Source organism: Salmo trutta, chromosome 13 (assembly GCF_901001165.1).
Source record: "Salmo trutta chromosome 13, fSalTru1.1, whole genome shotgun sequence".
Taxonomy (NCBI): Eukaryota; Metazoa; Chordata; class Actinopteri; order Salmoniformes; family Salmonidae; genus Salmo; species Salmo trutta.
In genome coordinates, this window is record NC_042969.1 from 3,791,102 (window position 1) to 3,817,902 (window position 26,801).

At 41.6% G+C, this 26,801-nt stretch overlaps 2 protein-coding genes across 2 annotated transcripts in view; both read left to right on the forward strand.

The window, feature by feature from the left end:
• Window positions 1-17,888, forward strand: part of LOC115205082 (short transient receptor potential channel 3-like) — an 89,416-nt gene extending 71,528 nt beyond the window's left edge. The window contains exons 9-12 of the mRNA XM_029770673.1: window positions 6,998-7,207; window positions 13,477-13,551; window positions 17,033-17,108; window positions 17,467-17,888. Of these exons, the coding sequence (XP_029626533.1) occupies window positions 6,998-7,207; window positions 13,477-13,551; window positions 17,033-17,108; window positions 17,467-17,618 (513 nt within the window). The 3' untranslated portion in view covers window positions 17,619-17,888. The remainder of the gene's footprint in view (window positions 1-6,997; window positions 7,208-13,476; window positions 13,552-17,032; window positions 17,109-17,466) is intronic.
• A 5,785-nt stretch (window positions 17,889-23,673) lies between these two features.
• On the forward strand, window positions 23,674-26,801 carry LOC115205084 (glutathione S-transferase P). The gene is made up of 7 exons (XM_029770674.1): window positions 23,674-23,753; window positions 24,015-24,047; window positions 24,672-24,778; window positions 25,417-25,504; window positions 25,596-25,699; window positions 26,144-26,245; window positions 26,377-26,801. Coding segments are annotated over exons 1-7 (624 nt in total). The 5' UTR covers window positions 23,674-23,752; the 3' UTR covers window positions 26,566-26,801.

A 26,801-nucleotide genomic window follows, 5' to 3' on the forward strand; every position in this document is an offset into this window, starting at 1 on the left:
AGCCATGCTGGTTAAGTGTGCCTTGAATTCAAAATAAATCACTGACAGTGTCACCAGCAAAGCACCACCACACCATCACACCTCTTCCTCCATGCTTCACGGTGGGAACCACACATGGAGAGATCATCCGTTCACCTCCTCTGCATCTCACAAAGACACAGATTTTGGAACAAAAAATCTCAAATTTGGACTCGTCAGACCAAAGGACAGATTTCCACCGGTCTAATGTCCATTGCTCGTGTTTCTTGGCCCAAACAAGTCTCTTCTTTTTATTGGTGTCCTTTAGTAGTGGTTTCTTTGCAGCAATTTGACCATGAAGTCCTGATTTATGCAGTCTCCTCTGAACAGTTGCTGTTGAGATGTGTCTGTTACTTGAACTCTGTGAAGCATTTATTTGGGCTGCAATTTCTGAGGCTGGTAACTCTAATGAACTTATCCTATGCTGCAGAGGTAACTCTGGGTCTACCTTTCCTGTGGTGTTCCTCATGAGATACAGGTTTATCATAGCGCTTGATGATTTTTGTGACTCCACTTGAAGAAACCGACTGATCTTCATGTCTTAAAGTAATGATAGACTGTTGTTTCTCTTTGCTTATTTGAGCTGTTTTTGCCATAATATGGACTTGGTCATTTACCAAATAGGGCTATCTTCCTGTTTACCACCCCTACCTTGTCACAAAACTGATTGGCTGAAACGCATTAATTCCACAAATTAACTTAAAGGCACACCTGTTAATTGAAACGTATTCCAGGTTACTACCTCATGAAGTTGGTTGAGAGAATGCCAAGAGTGCGCAAAGCTGTCATCAAGGCAAAGGGTGGCTACTTTGAAGAGTCTCAAATATAAAATATATTTTGATTTGATAAACTCTTTTTTGGTTACTACATGATTTCATTGTTTTTATGTCTTCATTATTATTTCACAATGTAGAAAATACAAAAAAATTAAGAAAAACCTGGAATGAGTAGGTGTGACCAAACTTTTGACTAGTACTGTATATCAGTGGCCGTCGGTGCCGTTTAAGATGAGGGAGGACGATTTTAAATTTTTATGAGAATGGCCTTATTTTTATTACAGCATATTGTATGACTGTCATTCATATTACATTCACCCAGTTCAATGAAACAATTGAGTTTCTATTGGACAAATTCAGGTATGTTTATCCCCGTTTCGTTCCGTTTGCTTCTGTTTAAGATTTGTTTTTAACAGAATCGGCGGATCACACACAAACAGTTAACTTTCATAGCCACAAACAAACAGTTTGTTGTATTCCTTCTCACATATACACAACCGTTCAAAAGTTTGGGGTCACTTAGAAATGTCTGTAACGGCTGTCTGAAGAGAGAGTAGACCAAGGTGCAGCGGAGTTAGTGTTCATCATAGACGTTTAATTGACGAAAGAACACTATACCAAAAAAAAACAGGAAAACCGACAGCCAAACAGTACTGACAGGTAACACACTGAACAGAAACAATTACCCACAAAACCCAAAGGAAAAACATGCTCCTTATGTGTGACTCCCAATCAGCAACAACGAACTTCAGCTGTGCCTGATTGGGAGCCACACACGGCCCAAAACAAAGAAATACAAAAAACCTAGAAAACGAACATAGAACGCCCACCCAATGTAACACCCTGGCCAAACCAAAATAAAGAACAAAAAACCCCTCTCTATAGCCTGTCACGCCCTGACCAGGTGAACTCTGCTATTTTGGTCAGGGTGTGGCATTTCTATGCTTTATTTTCTATGTTTTGGTTATAGCCTTTCTTTGTGTTTTATTTCTATGTTGGGCTCGGGGGTGATTTCCCAATCAGACAGCTGTCGCTTGTGAAGTCTGATTGGGAATCACATTTAAGTTCCTTTTCCCCCACGATGTTTGTGGGTTGTTGTCTCCTTATTTGAGCACGTAACGTATTGGCAGTTCTTACTTGAGTTTGTGTACATGTTTAATTCTAGTGTGTTAAATAAACATGTATTCGCTCCCAGCTGCGTTTTGGTCCGCTTCCTCGTCTCCCGACGACAAACGTTACAGAACAACCCACCGAACCAGGACCAAGCAGCGGGAGGAAAAGGAGCGCGAGAGATGGGCTCGCGAGGGAAAGGAGTTCTGGACCTGGGAGGAGATCATGTCGGGGAAAGGACCCTGGCGGACGGACTCCCAGGTCGAGGAGGAAAAGCCAGCCGGTAGACGGAGTCGCAGGCGGCGGTCGAGGAGGCCCGGAAAACAGCCCCAAGAAAATTTTGGGGGGGGGCTAATGGGGTGGTCCGGAAGGGCAGAGGAAGAGCCCAGACCACTGCTCTCGTGGGGGATGACGGCGGAGGAAGAGAAGGAGATGAGGCGTTTGATTGAGGACCTGCAGAGGGAAGATCTGGAGGAGGAGCCATGGTATGCTGAGTTGCGCGCTGTGTCGCCAGTGCGCCCGCACAGCCCGGTGCGTCCGGTGGACATGCCCAGCACATGCCGTGCTAGGATGGGCATCCAGCCAGGACGAGTGGCTAAACCGGCTCCACGCTTCAGGTCACCAGTGCGTGTTCACAGTCCTGTCTGGCCCGTTCCTGTTCCCCGCACCAAGCCCACGGTGCGTGTCCCCAGTCCTGTCCGGCCCGTCCCTGCTCCCCGCACCAAGCCATGGTATGCAGAGTTGCGCGCTGTGTCGCCAGTGCGCCCGCACAGCCCAGTGCGTCCGGTGGACATGCCCAGCACATGCCGTGCTAGGATGGGCATCCAGCCAGGACGAGTGGCTAAACCGGCTCCACGCTTCAGGTCACCAGTACGTGTTCACAGTCCTGTCTGGCCCGTCCCTGCTCCCCGCACCAGGTTAGTGGTGCGTGTCCCCAGTCCTGTCCGGCCCGTCCCTGCTCCCCGCACCAGGTTAGTGGTGCGTGTCCCCAGTCCTGTCCGGCCCGTCCCTGCTCCCCGCACCAGGTTAGTGGTGCGTGTCCCCAGTCCTGTCCGGCCCGTCCCTGCTCCCCGCACCAAGTCAGTGGTGCGTGTCCCCAGTCCGGTCCGGCCCGTCCCTGCTCCCCGCACCAAGTCAGTGGTGCGTGTCCCCGGTCCGGCCCGTCCCTGCTCCCCGCACCAGGTTAGTGGTGCGTGTCCCCAGTCCTGTCCGGCCCGTCCCTGCTCCCCGCACCAGGTTAGTGGTGCGTGTCCCCAGTCCTGTCCGGCCCATCCCTGTTCCCCGCACCAAGCCCACGGTGCGTGTCCACAGTCCTGTCCGGCCCATCCCTGTTCCCCTCACCAAGCCCACGGTGCGTGTCCACAGTCCTGTCCGGCCCGTCCCTGTTCCCCGCACCAAGCCCACGGTGCGTGTCCACAGTCCTGTCCGGCCCGTCCCTGTTCCCCGCACCAAGCCCACGGTGCGTGTCCACAGTCCTGTCCGGCCCGTTCCTGTTCCCCGCACCAAGCCCACGGTGCGTGTCCACAGTCCGGCACGGCCCGTGTCTGGTCCACCGGTGCCCAATCATGTTCCGGTCGACGGCTCCGCTCCGGAGCCTGAGCATGCCGCTCCACAGTGGTCCAGTCCGGGCCAGAGGGGTAGGGCTAGGGTGGAGGCGGGGGGAGAAACACGCCCGGGGCCAGAGCCTCCACCGAGGGTGAGGCGCCCACCCGGGTCCCCCCCCTAATAGACTTTAGTTTGGTGCGCCGGGAGTACGCACCGTTGGAGGGGGGGTACTGTCACGCCCTGACCAGGTGAACTCTGCTATTTTGGTCAGGGTGTGGCATTTCTATGCTTTATTTTCTATGTTTTGGTTATAGCCTTTCTTTGTGTTTTATTTCTATGTTGGGCTCGGGGGTGATTTCCCAATCAGACAGCTGTCGCTTGTGAAGTCTGATTGGGAATCACATTTAAGTTCCTTTTCCCCCACGATGTTTGTGGGTTGTTGTCTCCTTATTTGAGCACGTAACGTATTGGCAGTTCTTACTTGAGTTTGTGTACATGTTTAATTCTAGTGTGTTAAATAAACATGTATTCGCTCCCAGCTGCGTTTTGGTCCGCTTCCTCGTCTCCCGACGACAAACGTTACATAGCCAGGGCGTTACAATGTCCTTGTTTTTGAAGGAAAAGCTATTTTCTTGTCCATTAAAATAACATCAAATTGATCAGAAATACAGTTGTTAATACAATACATTGTTAATGCTGTAAATGAATATTGTAGCTGGAAATGACAGATTTTTTATGGAATATCTACATTGGTGTACAGAGGCCCATTATCAGCAACCATCACTCCTGTGTTCCAAAGGCACGTTGTGTTAGCTAATCCAAGTTTATCATTTTAAAAGGCTAATTGATCATTAGAAAACCCTTTTGCAATTATTTTAACGTAGCTGAAAACTTTTGTTCTGATTAAAGAAGCAATAAAACTGACCTTCTTTAGACTAGTTGAGTATCTGGAGCATCAGCATTTGTGGGTTCGATTACAGGCTCAAAATGGCTTGAAACAAAGAACTTTCTTCTGACACTCGTCAGTCTATTCTTGTTCTGAGAAATGAAGCCTATTCCATGCGAGAAATTTCCAAGAAACTGAAGACCTCATACAACGCTGTGTACGACTCCCTTCACAGAACAGCGCAAACTAGCTAACACAAAGTGCCATTGGAACACAGACATGGTTGCTGATAATGGGCCTCTGTATGCCTCTGTATTCCATTAAAAATCAAACGTTTCCAGCTACAATAGTCATTTACAACATTAACAATGTCTACACAGTATTTCTGATCAATTTGATGGTATTTTAATGAACAAAAAATTTGCTTTTCTTTTCAAAAACACAGACATTTCTAAGTGACCCCAAACTTTTGAACGCTAGTGTATATACAGTTGAAGTCAAAGTTTACATACATTTAGGTTGGAGTCGTTAAAACTTGTTTTTCAACCTCTCCACAAATTTCTTGTTACAAAACTATAGTTTTGGCAAGTCGGTTAGGACATCTACTTTGTGCATGACACAAGTAATATTTCCAACAATTGTTTACAGACAGATTATTTCACTTATAATTCACTGTATCACAATTCCAGTGGGTCAGAATTTTACATACACTAAATTGACTGTGCCTTTAAACAGTTTGGAAAATTCCAGAAAATGATGTCATGGCTTTAGAAGATTCTGATAGGCTAATTGACATAATTTGTCAATTGGAGGTGTACCTGTGGATGTATATCAAGGCCTATCTTCAAACTCAGTGCCTCTTTGCTTGACATTATGGGGAAATCAAAAGAAATTAGCCAATACCTCAGAAAAACAATTGTAGACCTCCACAAGTCTGGTTCATCCTTGGGAGCAATTTTCAAACACATGAAGGTACCACGTTAATCTGTACAAACAAGAGTACGCAAGTATAAATACCATGGGACCACGCAGCCATCATACCAATCAGGAAGGAGACGCGTTCTGTCTCCTAGAGATGAACGTACTTTGTTGCGAAAAGTGCAAATCAATCCCAGAACAACAGCAAAGGACCTTGTGAAGATGCTGGAGGAAACAGGTACAAAAGTATCTATATCCACAGTAAAACGAGTCCTATATCGACATAACCTGAAAGGCCGCTCAGCAAGGAAGCCACTGCTCCAAAACCGCCATAAAAAAGCCAGACTACGGTTTGCAACTGCACATGGGGACAAAGATGGTACTTTTTGGAGAAATGTTCTCTGGTCTGATGAAACAAAAATATAACTATTTGGCCATAATGACCATCATTATGTTTGCAGGAAAAAGAGGGAGGCAAGCCGAAGAACGCCATTCCAACTGTGAAGCATGGGGGTGGCAGCATCATGTTGTGGGGGTGCTTTGCTGCAGGATGGACTGGTGCACTTCACAAAACAGATGGCATCATGAAGGACAATTATGTAGATATATTGAAGTAACATCTCAAGACATCAGTCAGGAAGTTAAAGCTTGATCGCAAATGTGTCTCCCAAATGGACAATGACCCCAAGCATACTTCCAAAGTTGTGGCAAAATGGCTTAAGGACAACAAAGTCAAGGTATTGGAGTGGCCATCACAAAGCCCTGACCTCAATTCTATAGAACAATTGTGGGCAGAACTGAAAAAGCGCGTGCGAGCAAGGAGGCCTACAATCCTGACTCAGTTACACCAGCTCTGTCAGGAGGAATGGGCCAAAATTCACCTAACTTATTCTGGGAAGGCTACCCAAAACGTTTGACCCAAGTTAAACAATTTAAAGGCAATGCTACCAAATACTAATTGAACGTATGTAAACTTCTGACCCACTGGGAATGTGATGAAAGAAATAAAAGCTGAAATAAATTATTCTCTCTACTATTATTCTGACATTTCACATTCTTAAAATAAAGTGGGGATCCTAACTGACCTAAAACAGGGAATTTTTACTCAGATTAAATGTCAGGTATTGTGAAAAACGTAGTTTAAATGTAGTTGGCTAAAGTGTATGTAAACTTCCGACTTCAACTATATATATATATATATATATATATATATATATATATATATATATATTATTCCGTTATGCTCTGATGTCTCTGATTGTGAAACATCAGGTCAGCAATGAATATTTCTTAAATCAGTCATTTCAAGATGATCCTTGTTGTGTGTATCTTTCACTGTTTCCTACTTGCCTCATATGACCACAGCACAGCTGTACTAAAGCCACAATGTATCACGCCCCCTTGTGTATTATTGCTTTAATCAATCATTTTTAGATGATCCATGTTATGTGTTGTGGAAATTTCCTTTGCTAATCCACTAAACAAGCAACAACAGGTGACATGAGGCCTCTGCTGTAATTTCCTATCAGAGACAACAATTAGTGTATGACTTTAGATGGCAGTATTAGGCAAATGCTGTTATCTAAAAGTCACAAACTATTGTTATCTCATAGATTAGGCCTACAGCAAAGGAAGTGAACCGGTTATCATCAGTTCAAATAGGTTTTGATAATGTAGCGTCACTAAGTCAATCTCTTAAGGGGGTGTTTGCTCAGAGAGAGAAATAACTCTGCTTATCTCTCAGGACGATGCGGACGTGGAGTGGAAGTTTGCACGCTCCAAGCTATGGCTGTCGTACTTTGACAATGGCAAGACACTGCCTCCTCCCTTCAGCATCGTTCCCACTCCCAAGTCCTTCTACCACCACATCAAGTGGATAGTCGGCATGCTGCCATGCCGACAACGGAATGTGAAGAAGGATCTAGAGCTGGGGTTGGACAGTTCAAAGTCCAGGGTATGTATGTATGTATGTATGTATGTATGTATGGATGGATGGATGGATGGATGGATGGATGGGTGTGTGTGTATGTACAGTGCCTTCAAAAAGTATTCATACCCCTTGACTTATTCTACATTTTGTTGTTACAGGCTGATTTCTAAATGGATTCAATATTTTTTTTATGCTCAACCATCTTCACACAATAAACCATAATGACAATGTGAAAACATGTTTTTAGAAATGTTAGTACATTTATTGAAAATGAAACACAAAAAATATCTAATTGACACTGGTTTTCACACCCCTGAGTCAATGCTTTGTTGAAGCACTTTTGGCCGCGATTAGAGCTGTGAGTCTTTTTGGGAAAGTCTCTTGTGCAACATTTTCCCATTATTATTTTCAAAATTCTTCAATCTCTGTCAAATTGGTTGTTGATTATTGCTGGACAACCATTTTCAGGTCTTGCAACAGATTTCCAAGCAGATTTAAGTTAAAACTGTAACTCGGCCACCAAGGAACATTCACTGTCTTCTTGGTAAGCAACTCCAGTGTAGATTTGGCCTGAAGTTATTGTCCTGCTGAAAGGTGAATTAATCTCCCAGTGTCTGGTGGAAAGCAGACTGAACCAGTTTTCCTGTAAGATTTTCCTTGTGCTTAGCTCCATTCCATTTCTTTTTTATCCTGAAAAGCCCCCTCATCCTTAATGATTACAAGCATACCCATAACATGATGCAACCGCCACTATGCTTGATAATATGGAGAGTGGTACAGTACTCAGTAATGTGTTGTATTGGATTTGCACCAAACATAACACTTTGTATTCAGGACAAAAAGTTAATTGCAGTATTACTTTAGTGCCTTGTTGCAAGCAGGATGGATGTTTTGCAATATTTGTATTCTGTACAGGCTTCTTTCTTTTCACTCTGTCAATTAGGTTAGTATTGTGGAGTAACTACAATGCTGTTGATACATCCTCAGTTTTCTCCTTTCACAGCCATTAAACTCTGTAACTGTTTTAAAGTCAACATTGGCCTCATGGTGAAATCCCTGAGCAGTGTCCTTCCTTTCCGGCAACTGAGTTATAGGAAGAAAGCCTGTATCTTTGTAGTGACTGGGTGTATTACACCAAAGTGTAATTAATAACCATGCTCAAAGAGATATTCAATGTCTGTTTTTATTTTTTTAAATCTAGCAATAGATGCCCTTTGCGAGGCATTGGAAAACCTCCCTGGTCTTTGTGGTTGAATCTGTGTTTGAAATTCACTGCTCGACTGGGGGACCTTACAGATAATTGTATGTGTGGGGTACAGAGATGAGTTAGTCATTAAAAAATCAGGTTAAACACTATTATTGCACACAGAGGGAATCCATGCAACTTGTTATGTGACTTGTTAAGTACATTTTTACTCCTGAACTTATTTAGGCTTGCCATAACAAAGGGGTTGAATACTTATTGACTGAAGACATTTCAGCTTTTCATTGTTTAAAAAAAATTAATCTACTTTGACATGATGGGGTATTATGTAGGCCAGTCACCAAAAAAATCTAAATTTAATAAATGTTAAATTCAAACTGGAACACAACAAAATGTGGAAAAAGTCAAGGGGTGTGAATACCTTCTGAAGGCACTGTTATGTGATTTATGTGATGTATGTACAGTTGAAGTCGGAAGTTTACATACACTTAGATTGGAATCATTAAAACTCGTTTTTCAACCACTTCACAAATGTCTTGTTAACAAGCTATAGTTTTGGCATATCGGTTAGGATATCTACTTTGTGCATGACAGATCATTTTTCCAACAATTGTTTACAGACAGATTATTTCACTTATAATTCACTGTATTACAATTCCAGTTGGTCAGAAGTTTACATACACTAAGTTGACTGTGCCTTTAAATAGCTTGGAAAATCCCAGAAAATGATGTCATGGCTTTAGAAGCTTCAAGGCTTTGTGATGGCCACTCCAATACCTTGACTTTGTTGTCCTTAAGCCATTTTGTCACAACTTGGGAAGTATGCTTGGGGTCAATGTCCATTTGGAAGACCCATTTGCGACCAAGGTTTAACTTCCTGACTGATGTCTTGAGATGTTGCTTCAATATATCCACATCATTTTCCTCCTCATGATGCCATCAGTTTTGTGAAGTGCACCAGTTCCTCCTGCAGCAAAGCACCCCCACAACATGAGATGCTGCCACCCCCGTGCTTCACGGTTGGGATGTTGTTCTTCGGCTTGCAAGCCTCCCCCTTTTTCCTCCAAACATAACGATGGTCATTATGGCCAAACAGTTCTATTATTGTTCTATTATTGTTTCATCAGACCAGAGGACCAGAGGATTCTCCAAAAAGTATGATCTCTGTCCCCATGTGCAGTTGCAAACCGTAGTATGGCTTTTTTATGGTGGTTTTGGAGCAGTGGCTTCTTCCTTGCTGAGTGGCCTTTCAGGTTATGTCGATATAGGACTCATTTTACTGTGGATTTAGATACGTTTGTACCTGTTTCCTCGAGCATCTTCACAAGGTCCTTTGCTGTTGTTCTGGGATTGATTTGCTCTTTTCTCAACAAAGTACGTTCATCTCTAGGAAACAGAACGTGTCTCCTTCCTGAGCGGTATGACGGCTGCGTGGTCCCATGGTGTTTATACTTGTGTACTATTGTTTGTACAGGTGACCGTGGTACCTTCATGCGTTTGGAAAATGCTCCCAAAGATGAACCAGACTTGTGGAGGTCTTGGCTGATTTCTTTTGATATTCCCATGATGTCAAGCAAAGAGGCACTGAGTGTGAAGGTCGGCCTTGAAAGACATCCACAGGTACACCTCCAATTGACTCAAATGATGTCAATTAGCCTATCAGAAGTTTCGAAGCCATGACATCATTTTCTGGAATTTCCAAAGCTGTTTAAGGCACAGTTAACTTAGTGTATGTAAAATTTCTGACCCACTGGAATTGTGACACAGTGAATTATAAGTGAAATAATCTGTCTGTAAACAATTGTTGGAAAAATTACTTGTGTCATGTACAAAGTAGACGTCCTAACCGACTTGCCAAAACTATAGTTTGATAACAAGAAATTTGTGGAGTTGTTGAAAAACGAGTTTTAATGACTACAACCTAAGTGTATGTAAACTTCCGACTTCAACTGTATATGTATGGAGATGACTGTTCTCTGGAAATTCCCATTTAAGACAGGTTTGATCCAATGTAGTTTGATGCCTCTCTCTAATTTGATCCCTTTGAGGACATAATTTATTTAAAACTTGAATCAGTAGGCCCCCATAGCATATATTCTTTCTCTCTTTGTCTGTCTGTCTGTCACCCTCTCTCTCTGTCTCTCAGGGCGCGTTCGTAAATTTGCTCTGGCTATCTACTCAAATTTCAGAGCACTCTCGTCTTAGTGTGCCAGAGCACAGAATAATTGATGAATTTACCTACGCTCAACACCAGTTGAATATGGCCAGTGTCAGTTAACATTGGAATAAAAGCGTAATTAAATTGTTGCCAGCAGCACAGTTACAGTCACCAACGCTCTATATAACATGAAAACAGCCTAACCAGCTCTGCTAGGGGGAGTAAAATGGTCAGGTTGAGGTGTATTTGTGTCTGAAAGTAGCTAGCAAGCTAGCCAACATTAGTCAGTTAGCTTGGGTGCTTGACTGCCATTGTGAGGTCAGAACACTCGAATCAAACCTACTCCTCGGCCAGAGCGTCCAATGTGCGCTCTGAACGCTCCAAGAGCGAAAACCAAACGGAATAGCGCCCTGAGCGCACTCAGAGCGCACTCTGGCACTCCAGATTGAATTTATGAACACACCCTTACTGTCTCTCTCTGTCCCCCTTTCTCTCTTTCTCTCTTGTTTTCCCTTTACATGAACTACATTTGACCACATTGATTTCTTCTCTGAGGCATATTTCACATGGCAATCTGACAAGTGGAATGGAAATGTTGCGGCATTGTTATCTCAATAGGCGAGCCACAAGGAAGACTCGTTGCAGTTGGTCTAAATGTTGTCTTCAACAGAAACATTCATAGTAACATAGACCCCTTTCCATTACCCGACACACTGACGTCACGCACAGATGCGCATGACTCTTGGCGCCATCTGCGCCCGTTCAACATAGCCTAGATTTACACTTTTATTATTTCTAAACAAAATAACTTTTTGGGGTTCTCATACGCTTACAGTCATGTTTTGATTCTTGCTTGAACAGTCGCTAAGATTATATTTGGTTGTGACCTTTGGAAAATAACTATTTTGGATGCAGCAGTTGTTAGCTAGAGTGCTAACGCTAATTGACATACAGTAGCAAAAGCTAGCCAAAGAGCCATTTTATCTAGTTGATGTTGGAAGTGTTTTTTAAGTATAATGCAGTTGACTTGCGATGATGACACAAACATTATATTAAGCAGGACATTCATACAAGCCTTGAAATCCAATTATAATCCAAAAGTAGTGTGAAATGCACTCATAAGCAACATGTAAATAGAGGCTTATTTTGCTGGCGTGCTATAAGAACTCCCCCGGTGTTCTGCCACCAACTTGCGCCAATGTTTGCAAACACAGAAAGGGGTCTATAGTGTGTTATGTTGTTTTTGGTTTTAAAACATGCAAATATGAGGTACATTGAATTCCAGTGCTTTCTGGTCAGACACACAAAATGTCTTTATTTTTTTTTGGGGGGGGGGGCTAGAAGCAAAATGGGTTGACACCGCTTCTGTTACCCTGAACCCAAGGTATTTCTTCAATTATCTACCTATTGATCGGGTGGGTGGTGGGTCAAGAATGTCCTTGGGTAGATCCCCTGTTAGCCTGTAGGGAATCGAAGAGTGGCTGGGTAGTGGGAAGAAGAAGACATGACTGATGAGTAATAAGGCTCTCTGTGCACTTGAGGCACTTGAGGCCAGATGGCCTTCGGTCAAAAAACAATGTAACCACACTATCGAACTATACACATTATCGAACTATACTTGGTAAGTGAAGCCTCTCCAAGGTCCTTAGCCATAAGACTGACAGCTAATGCACAGCCTTCATCAGAGCAGTGACAGGGACAGTTGAGACCCTGGTATTTTGACAATGTTCCAGGAATGATGCGAAACAATGTAGTATTGGTTTTTTGATCCCCCAAAACGTATGTGTCCGTGTGTGTGTAAATGTACGGGCGTCTGCGCTTGCGAGTGTTAAAACCAGGAGTTGGAACCAAAATGATTTTCCAATCATTTTGTTCTGAACATAACTACTATTTATTTTGTTTCATACCACGGTTCCTACCAGCAAAACAAGGTTCTGAACCGGTTTGAACCAGTTTATATTGTTCCTTTCTGTTCCTTTTTAACCTGTGAAATCAACAGTTTTTAACATTTAGCTCATTACATGACTTCACCAATCAGTGCGGAGTGATTAGGCAAGCTAGTTGTTTACATGTGTGTAGCCTATGGTGCAAGATGCTACTGAAATTGTGTGGGTGGGTAGAGAGCAAGGGAGACATTTTGTGGGTGGGGAGAGAGCGAGAGAGAGTTGAGGAGGAGGCTTGAAGCGCTGGGCATCTTGTTATGACATGCATTATCTAAATTAGGTCCACAGAATTATACCAAGGAGGAGTGGCTTCTATGGAGGAGCTTTGAATGTCCTTTGAGCTAGCTAGCTAACAAGCTTGAACTAGCTAGCTAACAGGCTCGTGATTGCAGAGCGGCACCAGAATTAAAAACACATCTTACCTTTTTGTAGTTAATAAATCCAACGTGAAACGTGATAACTAGGCCTATAGTATCCTTAACTAGAATTTAAAATGTTGATCCATTCTTCTCTAGCCAATTACAAATGTCTCTCCCTATCTTCTGAATTAAGCTTGTAATGTCAGTAACGGAGTCTATGTTTAGGAGGGGGGAGGATCACAGGTAACTTAAACATGCACACTCACAGGCAAAGATTTTCAGCTTGCAGGCAGACACTGGAATACGTTTCTGAGTGACAGAGTAGGGCTTTGTTGCGTTTTGTTGTGGAACTAGAAAATAAATGCCTGGAATTTAAAAGAACGATATTAACTGGTTCCCATGATTTTTAAATGACGGTTCTTTTCCAGAACATTATGGATCACTTTCGTTCCAGGTTCCATTTCTGTTCCTTGAAAGATTTAGTTATTTTTCTGTTCTGTTCTCTGATCCGGTTCCAACCTCTGGTTAAGACTCTCATTGATAATTGGTCCTTATTTTTATAATGGTTAATTGAGTATCCAGATAAAGTATCCAAATGTGCTTTTGTTTGTGCTTGTCTATTTTTGCAGCTCAATCTCTTCACCCAGTCCAACCTACGCATTGCAGAGTCCCACAGCATTCTGAACCAACCCACTTGCTATCAGGTAAGCTGACCTCTCCGTCAGTCTAAATATAATGTTTAGCAAAATGTCACATTAAAGATCGACTGCCCCTAAAAAGCAACTTTACATTTTGAAAATGGCCTATGTGGCATTGATATGAGTCAGAAACATTTATTCTAATGTCAAAATTGACTACAAAGGATAAATAGGATAATTTTGGTCATAAAGCCAGTCTGGTCCAAATCTGAGATTTGGGAGATGATAGGTATGTCACGGATGAAGGGTACCATGACAGTTTTCCTTGGGTTGATTTCAATCCTGCCCACAGCAGCCAAGTAATCATTTACATTTTAGCAGACGCTCTTATCCAGAGTGACTTACAGTAGTGAGTGCTTTTATTTTTGTATTGGTCCCCCGTGGGAATCGAACTCACAATCCTGGCATTGCAAGCGCCATGCTCTACCGACTGAGCCACACGGGATATCATCAATTTGGAGCACAGCTGCACGGTACCTGATCGTAATGCCCATGGTCTTTTTGGTTTGACATTCAATATCCCAATGGGGCTAGTTAGGGACCATCAGTAAATTACCTCAATGTTTATGGGACAATATTTAAAAAATGTCAACAGCTCCAAATTTCAATGACTTAAAAACCTCAAACCAATTATAAATTGTAGAAATTCATATACAAATATTGAAAACATATTTGTATATGAAAGATGAAAATATTGTCCAATTTACTTTGTGTAATTTATTGACGGTTCCTAACTAGCCCAGAGAGAGGTTATCCAATGTTAAACCAACTTTGCCATAGTCGCACACCAGCCAGGTTAAGCTAATTTGCGAAAGAAGTTGGCTAGCACTAGTTTGCCAAGGTGACTTCGAGACACAAGACCTGGGCCTGATTTCCCAATTGCGATGGAACCTAGGCTTACCAGTGTGTTAGCGATGTATCTTTCCTACAATGGCCGAAGATGTAACATGCGCTTCACCACGCAGAAAGAATGGTCACTAAGTGTGACGTTGGAGCATATGTCTGTACTGATAGGATCGAAAGAAAGGAAGTGCTGCTCTCGAATCAGCTTTATCTATTCAAATCTTTCCTTAACATTATTTCACAATACTGATGACTGATCAGTTCCTAGAGAGATATTACCACCTATGGCTGCAAATATTGATTTTGATTATTCTCATGCTTACCCAATTAAAATGCACTAAATCACTGATTTGGTACATCATTGCACGAATGTTAGGCTATACAGTACATCATTAACTATATTGAGACAAATTACAAACAGTAGCCTAAAAGTAGCAAAATAGAAATGTATTTCAATATGATTGAGATAAGCCTATACAGTGAGGGAAAAATGTATTTGATCCCCTGCTGATTTTGTACGTTTGCCCACTGACAAAGAAATGATCAGTCTATAATTTTAATGGTAGGTTCATTTGAACAGTGAGAGACAGAATAACAAAACAACCCAGAAAAACGCATGTCAAAAATGTTATAAATTGATTTGCATTTTAATGAGGGAAATAAGTATTTGACCTCTCTGCAAAACATGACTTCGTACTTGGTGGCAAAACCCTTGTTGGCAATCACAGAGGTCAGACGTTTCTTGTAGTTGGCCACCAGGTTTGCACACATCTCAGGAGGGATTTTGTCTCACTCCTCTTTGCAGATCTTCTCCAAGTCATTAAGGTTTCGAAGCTGACGTTTGGCAGCTCAAACCTTCAGCTCCCTCCACAGATTTTCTATGGGATTAAGGTCTGGAGACTGGCTAGGCCACTCCAGGACCTTAATGTGCTTCTTCTTGAGCCACTCCTTTGTTGCCTTGGCCGTGTGTTTTGGGTCATTGTCATGCTGGAATACCCATCCACGACCCATTTTCAATGCCCTGGCTGAGGGAAGGAGGTTCTCACCCAAGATTTGACGGTACATGGCCCCGTCCATCGTCCCTTTAATGCGGTGAAGTTGTCCTGTCACCTTAGCAGAAAAACACCTCCAAAGCATAATGTTTCCACCTCCATGTTTGACGGTGGGGATGGTGTTCTTGGGGTCATAGGCAGCATTCCTCCTCCTCCAAACACGGCGAGTTGAGTTGATGCCAAAGAGCTCCATTTTGGTCTCATCTGACCACAACACTTTCACCCAGTTGTCCTCTGAATCATTCAGATGTTCATTGGCAAATTTCAGATAGGCATGTATATGTGCTTTCTTGAGCAGGGGGACCTTCACGGCGTAGTGTGTTACCAATTGTTTTCTTGGTGACTATGGTCCCAGCTGCCTTGAGATCATTGACAAGATCCTCCCATGTAGTTCTGGGCTGATTCCTCACCGTTCTCATGATCATTGCAACTCCACGAGCTGAGATCTTGCATGGAGCCCCAGGCCGAGGGAGATTGACAGTTATTTTGTGTTTCTTCCATTTGTGAATAATCGCACCAACTGTTGTCACCTCCTCACCAAGCTGCTTGGAGATGGTCTTGTAGCCCATTCCAGCCTTGTGTAGGTCTACAATCTTGTCCCTGACATCCTTGAAGAGTTCTTTGGTCTTGGCCATGGTGGAGAGTTTGGAATCTGATTGATTGATTGCTTCTGTGGACAGGTGTCTTTTATACAGGTAACAAGCTGAGATTAGGAGCACTCCCTTTAAGAGTGTGCTCCTAATCTCAGCTCGTTACCTATATAAAAGACACCTGGGAGCCAGAAATCTAACTGATTGAGAGGGGGTCAAATACTTATTTCCCTCATTAAAATGCAAATCAATTTATAACATTTTTGACATGCGTTTTTCTGGAATTTTTTTTGTTATTCTGTCTCTCACTGTTCAGATAAACCTACCATTAAAATGATAGACTGATCATTTCTTTGTCAGTGGGCAAACGTACAAAATCCACTTTTATTTTAATGCAGTCATCTCGGTTTTCTTTTAAATAATATTTTTATACGCCACTTGTTTGTATCAATTGCAAAGACATCGAAAACTTTGTTTTGAAGTCATTGGCGGTCACAGATGTTTAGCAGAGATCTTATGTGTATACAGTGATGCGGGAGGGGGAAAAAAACATCTAACCATGCACTTAGCTGTTCTACAAGTTGTCCGAGGCATGCGTTAGATTACCTGCATTTTCAAGTGCATTGTTAATTATGATGCTTTGGGAAACAGCTCAGAGTTTTAACGATGCTCATACAAAGGTTCTAACAATGAACTTAGCCTTACGATGCTTTTGGGAGACCGGGTCTTGGTTAGACTGTTTCAAGTTATCTAGAAGGATGAGTGACTGTAACTGTGTACTGTTTTGACAGAGTGAATGTACAAACACTTGCCACTTGCAAACACACACACAAGAGACCCACAATAAACCACCCCCTTCAAGCCAACTCTCGTTTGGCTTCAGTCATGGCTGCTGCATTTGTTAATGACCAAGCTGAAAAACAAGGCCAAATCAGGAAGTTTAGCCCCACTATAACATAACGGCATATAGGCCTACATTTTTTTTTTCCTTCCTTGTTACAGCAAATCATGAAGCGACTCATCAAACGCTACGTTTTGAAAGCACAAGTGGACAAAGAAAACGATGAGGTCAATGAAGGTAAAGTTGCATCTTCACTTTTACTTTGAAGTACTTCATCAGAAATAGTCTGAGAATCTTTTGCGGTGTTGTTACACAATGCATAAAATTAACAATTCTCAGGGGTAGAAAGAGGTCTACAAACTGCAAATTCCACAGGGTTCCCATTGGTGTTTGAAGCTGAAATAAACTGTGCTAACTGCATTGTGTACAGTATATATGTTGAATTATGGAGAGTGCATCAGTTCAACATTGTCATGCAGTGAATATTTCAGTAAATATTTCATTTGAGAACCCTTTAACAGAATTCTTCAATACAAACAACTTGAACGGACCTCATATTATTTCTGTTATGACCTCACATTATGTTACTTTGCAGGTGAACTGAAAGAAATCAAGCAGGACATCTCCAGTTTACGTTACGAACTCCTGGAAGACAAGTCTCAGGCTACAGAGGAGCTGTCCTTGCTTATCCAGAAACTGAGTGACAAACTGAACCTAGGCCCTACTACACGCTTGCCCTACAAGTGACCCGCAGATGCGGAAGTGCGACATCGGCGGATGCGGTGGATTGAGATGCATCCAATGCAAAAAAAGCAGTTACAGTATTTTATGCAACAAATAGTGGTATAGTCTCTGTTGAGACATACACTTTAGGCCAGGGCTATCAAACTCATGCATTAATGTAATTGGGATGTTTCTTTTTTTAACTGAAATCCATCTAGTTGCAAAGCACCTTTATTTTCTACATAAACACTGGTCTTGTTGGTCTTAGTGCTTTGGCTATTTTGCAGGATTCTAGAAATGTTATGTTTTAGAAGTGTCCAGCCCTGGTCCTGGAGTGTGTAAATGTGAAAACAGTTAACAGTATAGGGGCATAACATATAACCTGTAACACCTTCATAAGGTCGACATTAAGATTCAGAAATGCCTCTTTCAACAACCACAGGGTGCTCATATAGATATAAACATAGAAATACCATATACATAGAACTAGAATAATGGGCTTGAAACCCACAGCCTTTTGACTGGTAAACTCATTATTGTACTTGAGGCATAATGGAACTGCATGGGGACGATCATTCTATTCATTCTAATTCTATGGATGTAACAGCCATCTAACATTATTGTTACGATATACAGTAGTTGACATTCCATCTTAGATGGGACTTGCTTGAGCATTTCTCTCAGGTCAAATGTTCCAAATTCTATATAACATGCCTCTTACAGTATATTCTATGCTATAACACATACTTATATGTGGGTCTACTTATTCCGTTTAAAATTCCTTGTACTGCAAATGTCAAATACACCATACAAGGCTATGTCGAATACATTGCCACCTTATTTGATTGAGGTCCTTGTGTGAGTCAACCTATTTTCTCTGTGTAGCGTAGCCCTGGTGTAAAATTGTGGATAGAAAGTGGAATATTGCCTCTCCGGGTCCAGGGTTGGTTTACACCTGCACTTAAGCATTTATTGGTATGATAAATATCTTTAGATTTCCTTAATAACCTATGCAGGATATTTAATTCTCTTTGTCCGATAACCATTTTGTAATTATACTAGGGAACAGAAACATGCATTTGATTCCATATTGTATTTGATAGAAAGTCTTTCCTTAGGATGTTCTTCGACACTGTAAAGAATGTTTTTTTGTAACTCAATAACTGTAGCATTTCAGTTATAGTGTTCTCTTTTAAATCTAGTTTTGAGGACAACAGAAATAGTTGAAAACAAATATTTGTATGCATACAGTTGAAGTCGGAAGTTTACATACACCTAAGCCAAATACATTTAAACTCAGTTTTTCACAATTCCTGAAATTTATCAGAGAGAAAATTCCCTGGCTTAGGTCATTTAGAATCACCACTTTATTTTAAGAATGGGAAATGTCAGAATAATAGTAGAGAGAATGATTTATTTCAGCTTTTATTTCTTTCACCACATTTCCAGTGGGTCAGAAGTTTACATACACTCAATTAGTATTTGGTAGCATTGCCTTTAAATTGTTTAACTTGGGTCAAATGTTTCGGGTGGCCTTCCACAAGCTTCCCACAATAAGTTGGGTGAATTTTAGCCCATTACTCCTGACAGAGCTGGTGTACCTGAGTCAGATTTTGTAGGCCTCCTTGCTCGCACATGCTTTTTCAGTTCTGCCCACAAGTTTTCTATAGGCTTGAGGTCACACTCCACTGGCTTCCAGTTGAAGCTCGCATCTGCTACAAGACCATGGTGCTTGCCTACGGAGCTGTGAGGGGAACGGCACCTCCGTACCTTCAGGCTCTGATCAGTCCCTACACCCAAAGAAGGGCACTGCGTTCATCCACCTCTGGCCTGCTGGCCCCCCTACCTCTGCGGAAGCACAGTTCCCTCTCAGCCCAGTCAAAACTGTTCGCTGCTCTGGCACCCCAATGGTGGAACACGCTCCCTCACGCCGCAAGGACAGCGGAGTCAATCACCACCTTCCGGAGACACCTGAAACCCCACCTCTTTAAGGAATACCTGAGATAGGATTAAGTAATCCTTCTAACCCCCCCCCCCCCCACCAAAAAAGATATAGATGTACTATTGTAAAGTGGTTGTTCCACTGGATATCATAAGGTGAATGCACCAATTTGTAAGTCGCTCTGGATAAGAGCGTCTGCTAAATTACGTAAATGTAAATGTCAGGGCTTTGTGATGGCCACTCCAATACCTTGACTTTGTTGTCCTTAAGGCATTTTGCCTCAACTTTGGAAGTATGCTTGGGGTCATTGTCCATTTGGAAGACGCATTTGTGACCAAGCTTTAACTTCCTGACTGATGTCTTGAGAGTTTGCTTCAATATATCTACATAATTGTCCGTCCTCATGATGCCATCTATTTTGTGAAGTGCGCCAGTCCCTCCTGCAGCAAAGCACCCCCTCACAACATGATGCTGCCACCCCCGTGCTTCACAGTTGGGATGGTGTTTTTCGGCTTGCAAGCCTCCCCCTTTTTCCTCCAAACATTTTGATGGTCATTATGGCCAAACAGTTCTATTTTTGTTTCATCAGACCAGAGGACATTTCTCCAAAAAGTCTGATCTTTGACTCCATGTGCAGTTGCAAACCATAGTATGGCTTTCTTATGGTGGTTTTGGAGCAGTGGCTTCTTCCTTGCTGAGTGGCCTTTCATGTTATGTCGATATAGGACTCGTTTTACTGTGGATATAGATACGTTTGTACCTGTTTCCTCGAGCATCTTCACAAGGTCCTTTGCTGTTGTTCTGGGATTGATTTGCACTTTTCGCAATAAAGTACGTTCATCTCTATGAGACAGAACGCTTCTCCTTCCTGAGCGGAATGACGGCTGCGTGGTCCCATGGTGTGTATACTTACGTAGTATTGTTTTTTCAGATGAACGTGGTACCTTCAGGCGTTTGGAGGATTGCTCCCAAGGATGAACCAGACTTGTGGAGGTCTACGATTGTTTTTCTGAGGTCTTGGCTGATTTCTTTAGATTTTCAAGCAAAGATGCACTTGAGATAGGTAGGCCTTGAGATACATCCACAGGTACACCTCCAATTGACTCAAATGATGTCAATTAGCCTATCAGAAGCTTCTAAAGCCATGACATTTTCTGGAATCTTCCAAGCTGTTTAAAGGCACAGTAAACTTCTGACCCACTGGAATTGTGATACAGTGAATTATAAGTGAAATAATCTGTCTGTAAACAATTGTTGGAAAAATTACTTGTGTCATGCATAAAGTAGATGTCCTAACCGACTTGCCAAAACTATAGTATGTTAACAAGAAATTTGAGGATAGGTTGAAAAACAAGTTTTAATGTAAACTTTGACTTCAACTGTATATGAAAATCCATAGCTGCTGTGTTATAAAGAAGGCTTGAGATAAGCAATGGAAAACCTCATACAATATATCTCATATATACAGTATGTAATATTTAAATGTGCAATATTATCAAAGAGTGATTTCTTGTAGGCCTCTCCACTAGTTTTGGATAGATGCACCAACTATTTTGTGGGGAAAAGCTGGCATCATTATTTTTTGGTTACAGCAGGGTATTTTTTTTACATTTAACTTATGCATTTTCATATATCCATATGTATGACTTTATTTTGATGGTTCTAATTACATAATTGTAGAATGAGATGATCTAGAAATGATATGGTGATGCATATTTTTAACCTGTTTTCTATATAAAATTCCTTTGGGAAAAAAGCAGAGTTGGAATGATTTTGTTGTATGTTTTGTCATAAGTAAATGTAACACTAAGGTATTAGGTAGATTTGGGACCAGGCAAAGCACTATGTAAAATGGCAACCTTTGGAGTTAAAATACACTCTCCTCCTCTTTTAGCACAAACAAAAGGAGATGAGAAAACAAATATTGTTTAATACAAATCCAACATATTTCATGTTTTATTACAATCCTGTTTAGTCATGAGTGTATGTGTAATACTAAGATATTAGGTAGCAAAGCCCTTATATCAAGTATAAACCTGGTAGTGGAGCGTCACCATGAGGGAAACATTCAAGACGTTCAATAGCACACAGTGGGATCCTTGCAAATAGTCTTTCCAAGCTAGAGGGCAGTGGTGTGCTATAGAAGATTGGGATTTAGGTCCCAAATCTATCAATTGCAGATAAAACAAACTACACTGAGGGTTCACTCAGACCGTTTAGGCTGTATTTTAAGGATAGTTGTTGTTTCACGTCAATAACCAATAACAATGTCTGCAAGGGAAGAAGAAGAGGAAGAAGTGGAATTGTTTCAGGCATTTTAATGTGATTAAAGTAGCTACCCAGTGAAAATCTCATTTTTAAAAGTTTATATTCTTTTAACTCATATCCAAATGATGTTGACTCACCCTATACTCATTTTTGTGGCCAAAGCATACATTGGAGAAAAAACACAAAAAAACCCCACCTCAAACTTAAGAATACTTGTTATTTCCTCATAGAACATGATGTCATATTCATGAGGAGGATGGGCTGGCCAATCAGCGGTCTAGAGGAGGTTGAGCTGACCAATCAGTGGTCTACTTGCGTTCATATTTTTAATGACCAGTATATGCCCAAACCATTCTGTTGTTGGGATACACCCACACCATTCCAAAACAGAAAAGCTATTGTAAGTAATTAAAGGTCATATTTAATAGAAATCTGTAAACGCTGGGCAGGTACTTTAACATGTCCAATACAGCATAAATATTATTTTATCATCAGATACCTGTACATACACTGAACAAAAATATAAACACAACATGCAAAAATGTCAAAGATTTGAATGAGTTACAGTTCATATAAGGAAATTAGTCAATTTAAATAAATACATGTAGCCATAATCTATTGATTTCACAAGACTGGGTATACAGATATGCATCTGTTGGTCACAAATGTCTTAGGGTGTGGATCAGAAATCCAGTCAGTATCTGGTGTGACCATCATTTGCCTCATGCAGCACAACATATCTCCTTTGCATAGAGTTGATCAGGCTGTTGATTGTAGCCTGTGGAATGTTGTCCCACTCCTCTTCAATTGCTGTGTGAAGTTGCTGGATATTGGTGGGAACTGGAACATGCTGTCGTACACGTCAATCCAGAGCCTCCCAAACATGCTCAATGGGTGACATGTCTGGTGAGTATGTAGGCCATGGAAAAACCGGGACATTTTCAGCTTCCAGGAATTGTGTACAGATCCTTGCGACATGGGGCCGTGCATTATCATGCTGAAACGTAAGGTGATGGCGGTGGATAAATGGCACGACAATGGGCCTCAGGATCTCGTCACGATATCTCTGTGTATTCAATACCCTGGTGAGGACAACGAGCATGTAAATGAGCCTCCCTGAGACGGTTTCTGACAGTTTATGCAGAAATTCTTAAGTTGTGCAAACCCACAGTTTCATCAGTTGTCAGGTTGGCTGGCCTCAGATGATCCCACAGGTGAAGAAGCCAGATGGGGAGTTTCTGGGCTGGCGTGGTTACACATTGTTTGCGGTTGTGAGTCCAGTTGGATGTACTGTCAAATTCTGAAAAAATATGTTTATGGTAGAGAAGTGAACATTACATTCTCTGGCAACAGCTCTGGTGGATATTCCTGGAGTCAGCATGCCAATTGCACACTCCCTCAACACTTGAGACTTCTGTGGCATTGTGTTGTGTGACAAAACAGCACATTTTAGAGTGGCCTTTTATTGTCCCCAGCACAAGGTGCATCTGTGTAATGCTCATACTGTTTAATCAGCTTCTTGATATACCACACCTGTCAGGTGGATGGATTATCTTGACAAAGGAGAAATGCTCACTAACAGGGATGTAAACAAACTTGTGCAAAACATTTTAGCAAAATAAACTTTTTGTCCACATGGAACATTTCTGGGATCTTTTATTTCAGCTCATGGAACATGGAACGAACACTGTTCAGTATATATCATCATGACTCAGCCAAAACAGTTGACTTTCTGCTTTCTGGCAAGTCTAACTGGTTCATTGGCTGGGGGAACACGTTTAATTCTAATACAAAACCCACTCTCCTCCCATTTTTAAAACTTGAATGTGCAAGTCATATTGCGAAACCAACAAAGGTGTGTATATAAGGCCAATACACAGAGGAGAGTAGGTATTGCATTTTGCGTTAACACACTACTTGGCTCTACAAACCACAGCTGATAACAGAGAGTAAGTGAATGCACAGCAAAACTTTTAATCTACTCTTCTTGCCTGTTTAGTTATGGATTATGGTTGATTTGTATAAAAAGGGTAGAAAACATGCACATTCAATTTATTTCTGCAAGTGCTGCTGGATATTCTAAAGTAGGAAACTGACAATAAAGAACATTGACTTTGTACTGCACACTTCAGAGAACTAACTGTAGTGTGCAGAGCCATTCATTTTCTGTCTTTCGTACTAATAATTATTGTTTTCTGTTTTCTCTTTAGTGTCTCTCACACTCACATATTTTCCAGTCCGAGGTACTGTATGTTGACCTGATCAATGTTCCATCAATGTTGAACTTTTCAGTTTTAAGAATGGACAGCTATTGAAGTGCAAAATACTGTAGCCAACATTTACCCTGGTTGTCAGTCTGTTTCTGCTCTCTTGCCAACACCTTATGGAATTTTCATGCCAAACTTGGCTATTGAAGTAGACTTTTTAAAGGCCCAATGGAGTTAAAAACGTGATTTACCTGTGTTTTTTTTATATAGATAATTTTATCATTTTAATTTAAAACAATCACGGTAAGGTACTTAATTGTTACCCAGAAATGATTTGCTATTGAGATAAAAATGGCTACAGTGGACCTTTTAACCTTTTCTTTTAAACACAGAAACAATTATTGATATAGAGTTTGCTTATTAAACAGTAAATTGCATTTTGCCCTTAACTTTCTTTATAACCTTGTTGTAAGAACCAGACATTTTGTCAGGCCCTACTAGGGTTTCATTTGGTAGAGATTAGGCGCGCTCACACTGCACCTTAGCTCAGGGCTAAGAACGATGCAGTGTGAAAAGGCCAATCCTTTTTCCTGTGCTGTAGAATTTAGAACTAGAATACAATATATTTGAATAGGATCTCTATGGTCTGTGCTATAACAGGTCGTGCTGAGGTCATCCGGGTGATGCTCAAAGACCAAGGGGCAGAGTTTGATGAGAAGGTCATCACCATGGAGATGTGGACGGAGGGCACTCTCAAAGCCAGCTGTGTGAGTAACCCGGTAACCAGTACCATAATCAAGTTATGTTATTGCATTTCACATCACTTTTACATGCAGACAAAAATGTCTTAGTTAATTCAGGGGTTGGTGGGGAGGGAGTAACCTTCGAAAAAAAAAGTACTTTCAAAAAGTGAATAAATGAGTATCCTTGGCTGAATGTTTACTGAAACACCGTCGACAATGTTCTTCTAAAAAGGCGGTTTAGATAGCAACTGAGCAAACATGACACTGGTAACCCGAGCTTCTAAGCAACATTACCCATGTGGGCCTTACAGAGACGGAGAGAGCCCCTAACAAGCTCTATAGGGGGAGGTTGGATGCAAGATCAGCCAAACGGAACTTGATAAACATATCAATAGAAAACATACCTACCACAAATACTGTCTTTATAAAAAGCACACTCTGTGCCTTATGCATAGCTCACAAGGTGTTGTTCATGCACTTATAATGCATTATGAAGAGGGTATTCATAGGAGGTGTTACCAAAACGTCATCTCAGAATCATGAATTTGAATCATGAAGTTTAGATGCTAAGCGATTCAGGACATGACAAATCACAATTATGTTTTTTGACAGGGGATTAGAAGTGAATTGTTGATCATTTTTCCTTTGCTTTTTGTTCACAGTTGTTTGGTCAGCTCCCTAAATTTGAAGACGGTGACCTCACTTTGTACCAGACCAATGCAATAAGGAGACATCTCGCACGCAAACTTGGTAAATGGAGAACAAACAGAAAATCCTGCTTGCAACATAATGAAATTCATTTTGACTCACCCAATATGTCTTGATCAATTCTCTGCTCCAGGACTTTATGGCAAAGACCAGAGGGAGGCTGCTCTCATTGACATGATGGATGAAGCCATTCAAGATCTCCTAAACAAATACATAAAACTGATGTTCGAGAAAGATGTAAGTGTTCAAATGTATGGTAAATGTAACCAATTTGATCTAAACCCATCGGCTCCCTCATAATACAGATCTGTTGCTGGATCTTAGTTTGACCAGTTTTGTCACAGTAGTAAAATAATCCTGCAGTAGGAGGATTTGATTATTCTCAAAAACGTTTTTACAGAAATGTGTTTTGTTAGGCTACAGTAGGCATTTGTTTACGTGAGAGATCTAGTGAGAGACAGATAACTGTTTATGTGACTACTAGGGCGCTTATAATTTCCTGCAGAGAAGGAAAATTCTCTGCGACAACAGTGATCAAATGAATATACTATATGTATATCATAGTATAGTAGTAGTATAGTATTGACTGTAGGAAAAATTGCCACTTACCTACTGTAACTGCAATGCAAGTTTGATTAGATTGAGTCCCAAAATGATTAATAATGATATTTGGTTCCCCAGGACTCCGGTAAAGAGGGGTACCTTAAGGCACTGCCAACAAATCTCAAGCCCTTCGAGGAAACCCTGTCCAGCAATAAAGGAAGCTTTCTGGTTGGCGACAAGGTACATTTATTTATGTTTTCTCATTATCATCAAAGACGTCAACTGGCATATACTGTACATGGGGGTAGAGGTAAGGGGTTAGGGGTTGTTTTGGACCTGGACTTCTCATGCTCTCTTCCTCTCTCTGGCAGATCTCCTTAGCCGACTATGCCCTGGTGCTCCTGCTGATCCACCACCAAGTCTTCAGCCCCCCCTGCCTGGATGCCTTCCCCTCCCTCCAGAGCTACCTGAAGAGGGTGTGTGCCCGACCCAACCTGCATGCTTACCTTCATAGCGACGACTTCAAGAACAGACCCATCATTCCTGGAAATAGAGCCTAAAGTCCTTGTGGCCCTAGTCCTCTTATCGTACCTCAGTATTAAATCATATCTAAAATGCCACAATATGTATACATTCAACCAGAATTGAATTGTAATTTGGCTGTATATTGAGTACTGTGTGTCTTGGTGGAGTAGGTCTCTGTCTGTTTGTGCCTGGTACCAGTGCTACCCGCTTGCAGCGAGGAGTGTTAAAAATGATGTTATTGTTTAATAAAGACATTTGCATATACATCGAA

Bases quoted from the DNA above. Each gene is read 5' to 3' on its own strand.
- LOC115205084 (XM_029770674.1), top strand. The intron at 24,779-25,416 runs GTGAGTAACCCG...TTTTGTTCACAG, and splicing joins GCACTCTCAAAGCCAGCTGT to TTGTTTGGTCAGCTCCCTAA. The intron at 25,505-25,595 runs GTAAATGGAGAA...TCTCTGCTCCAG, and splicing joins ACATCTCGCACGCAAACTTG to GACTTTATGGCAAAGACCAG.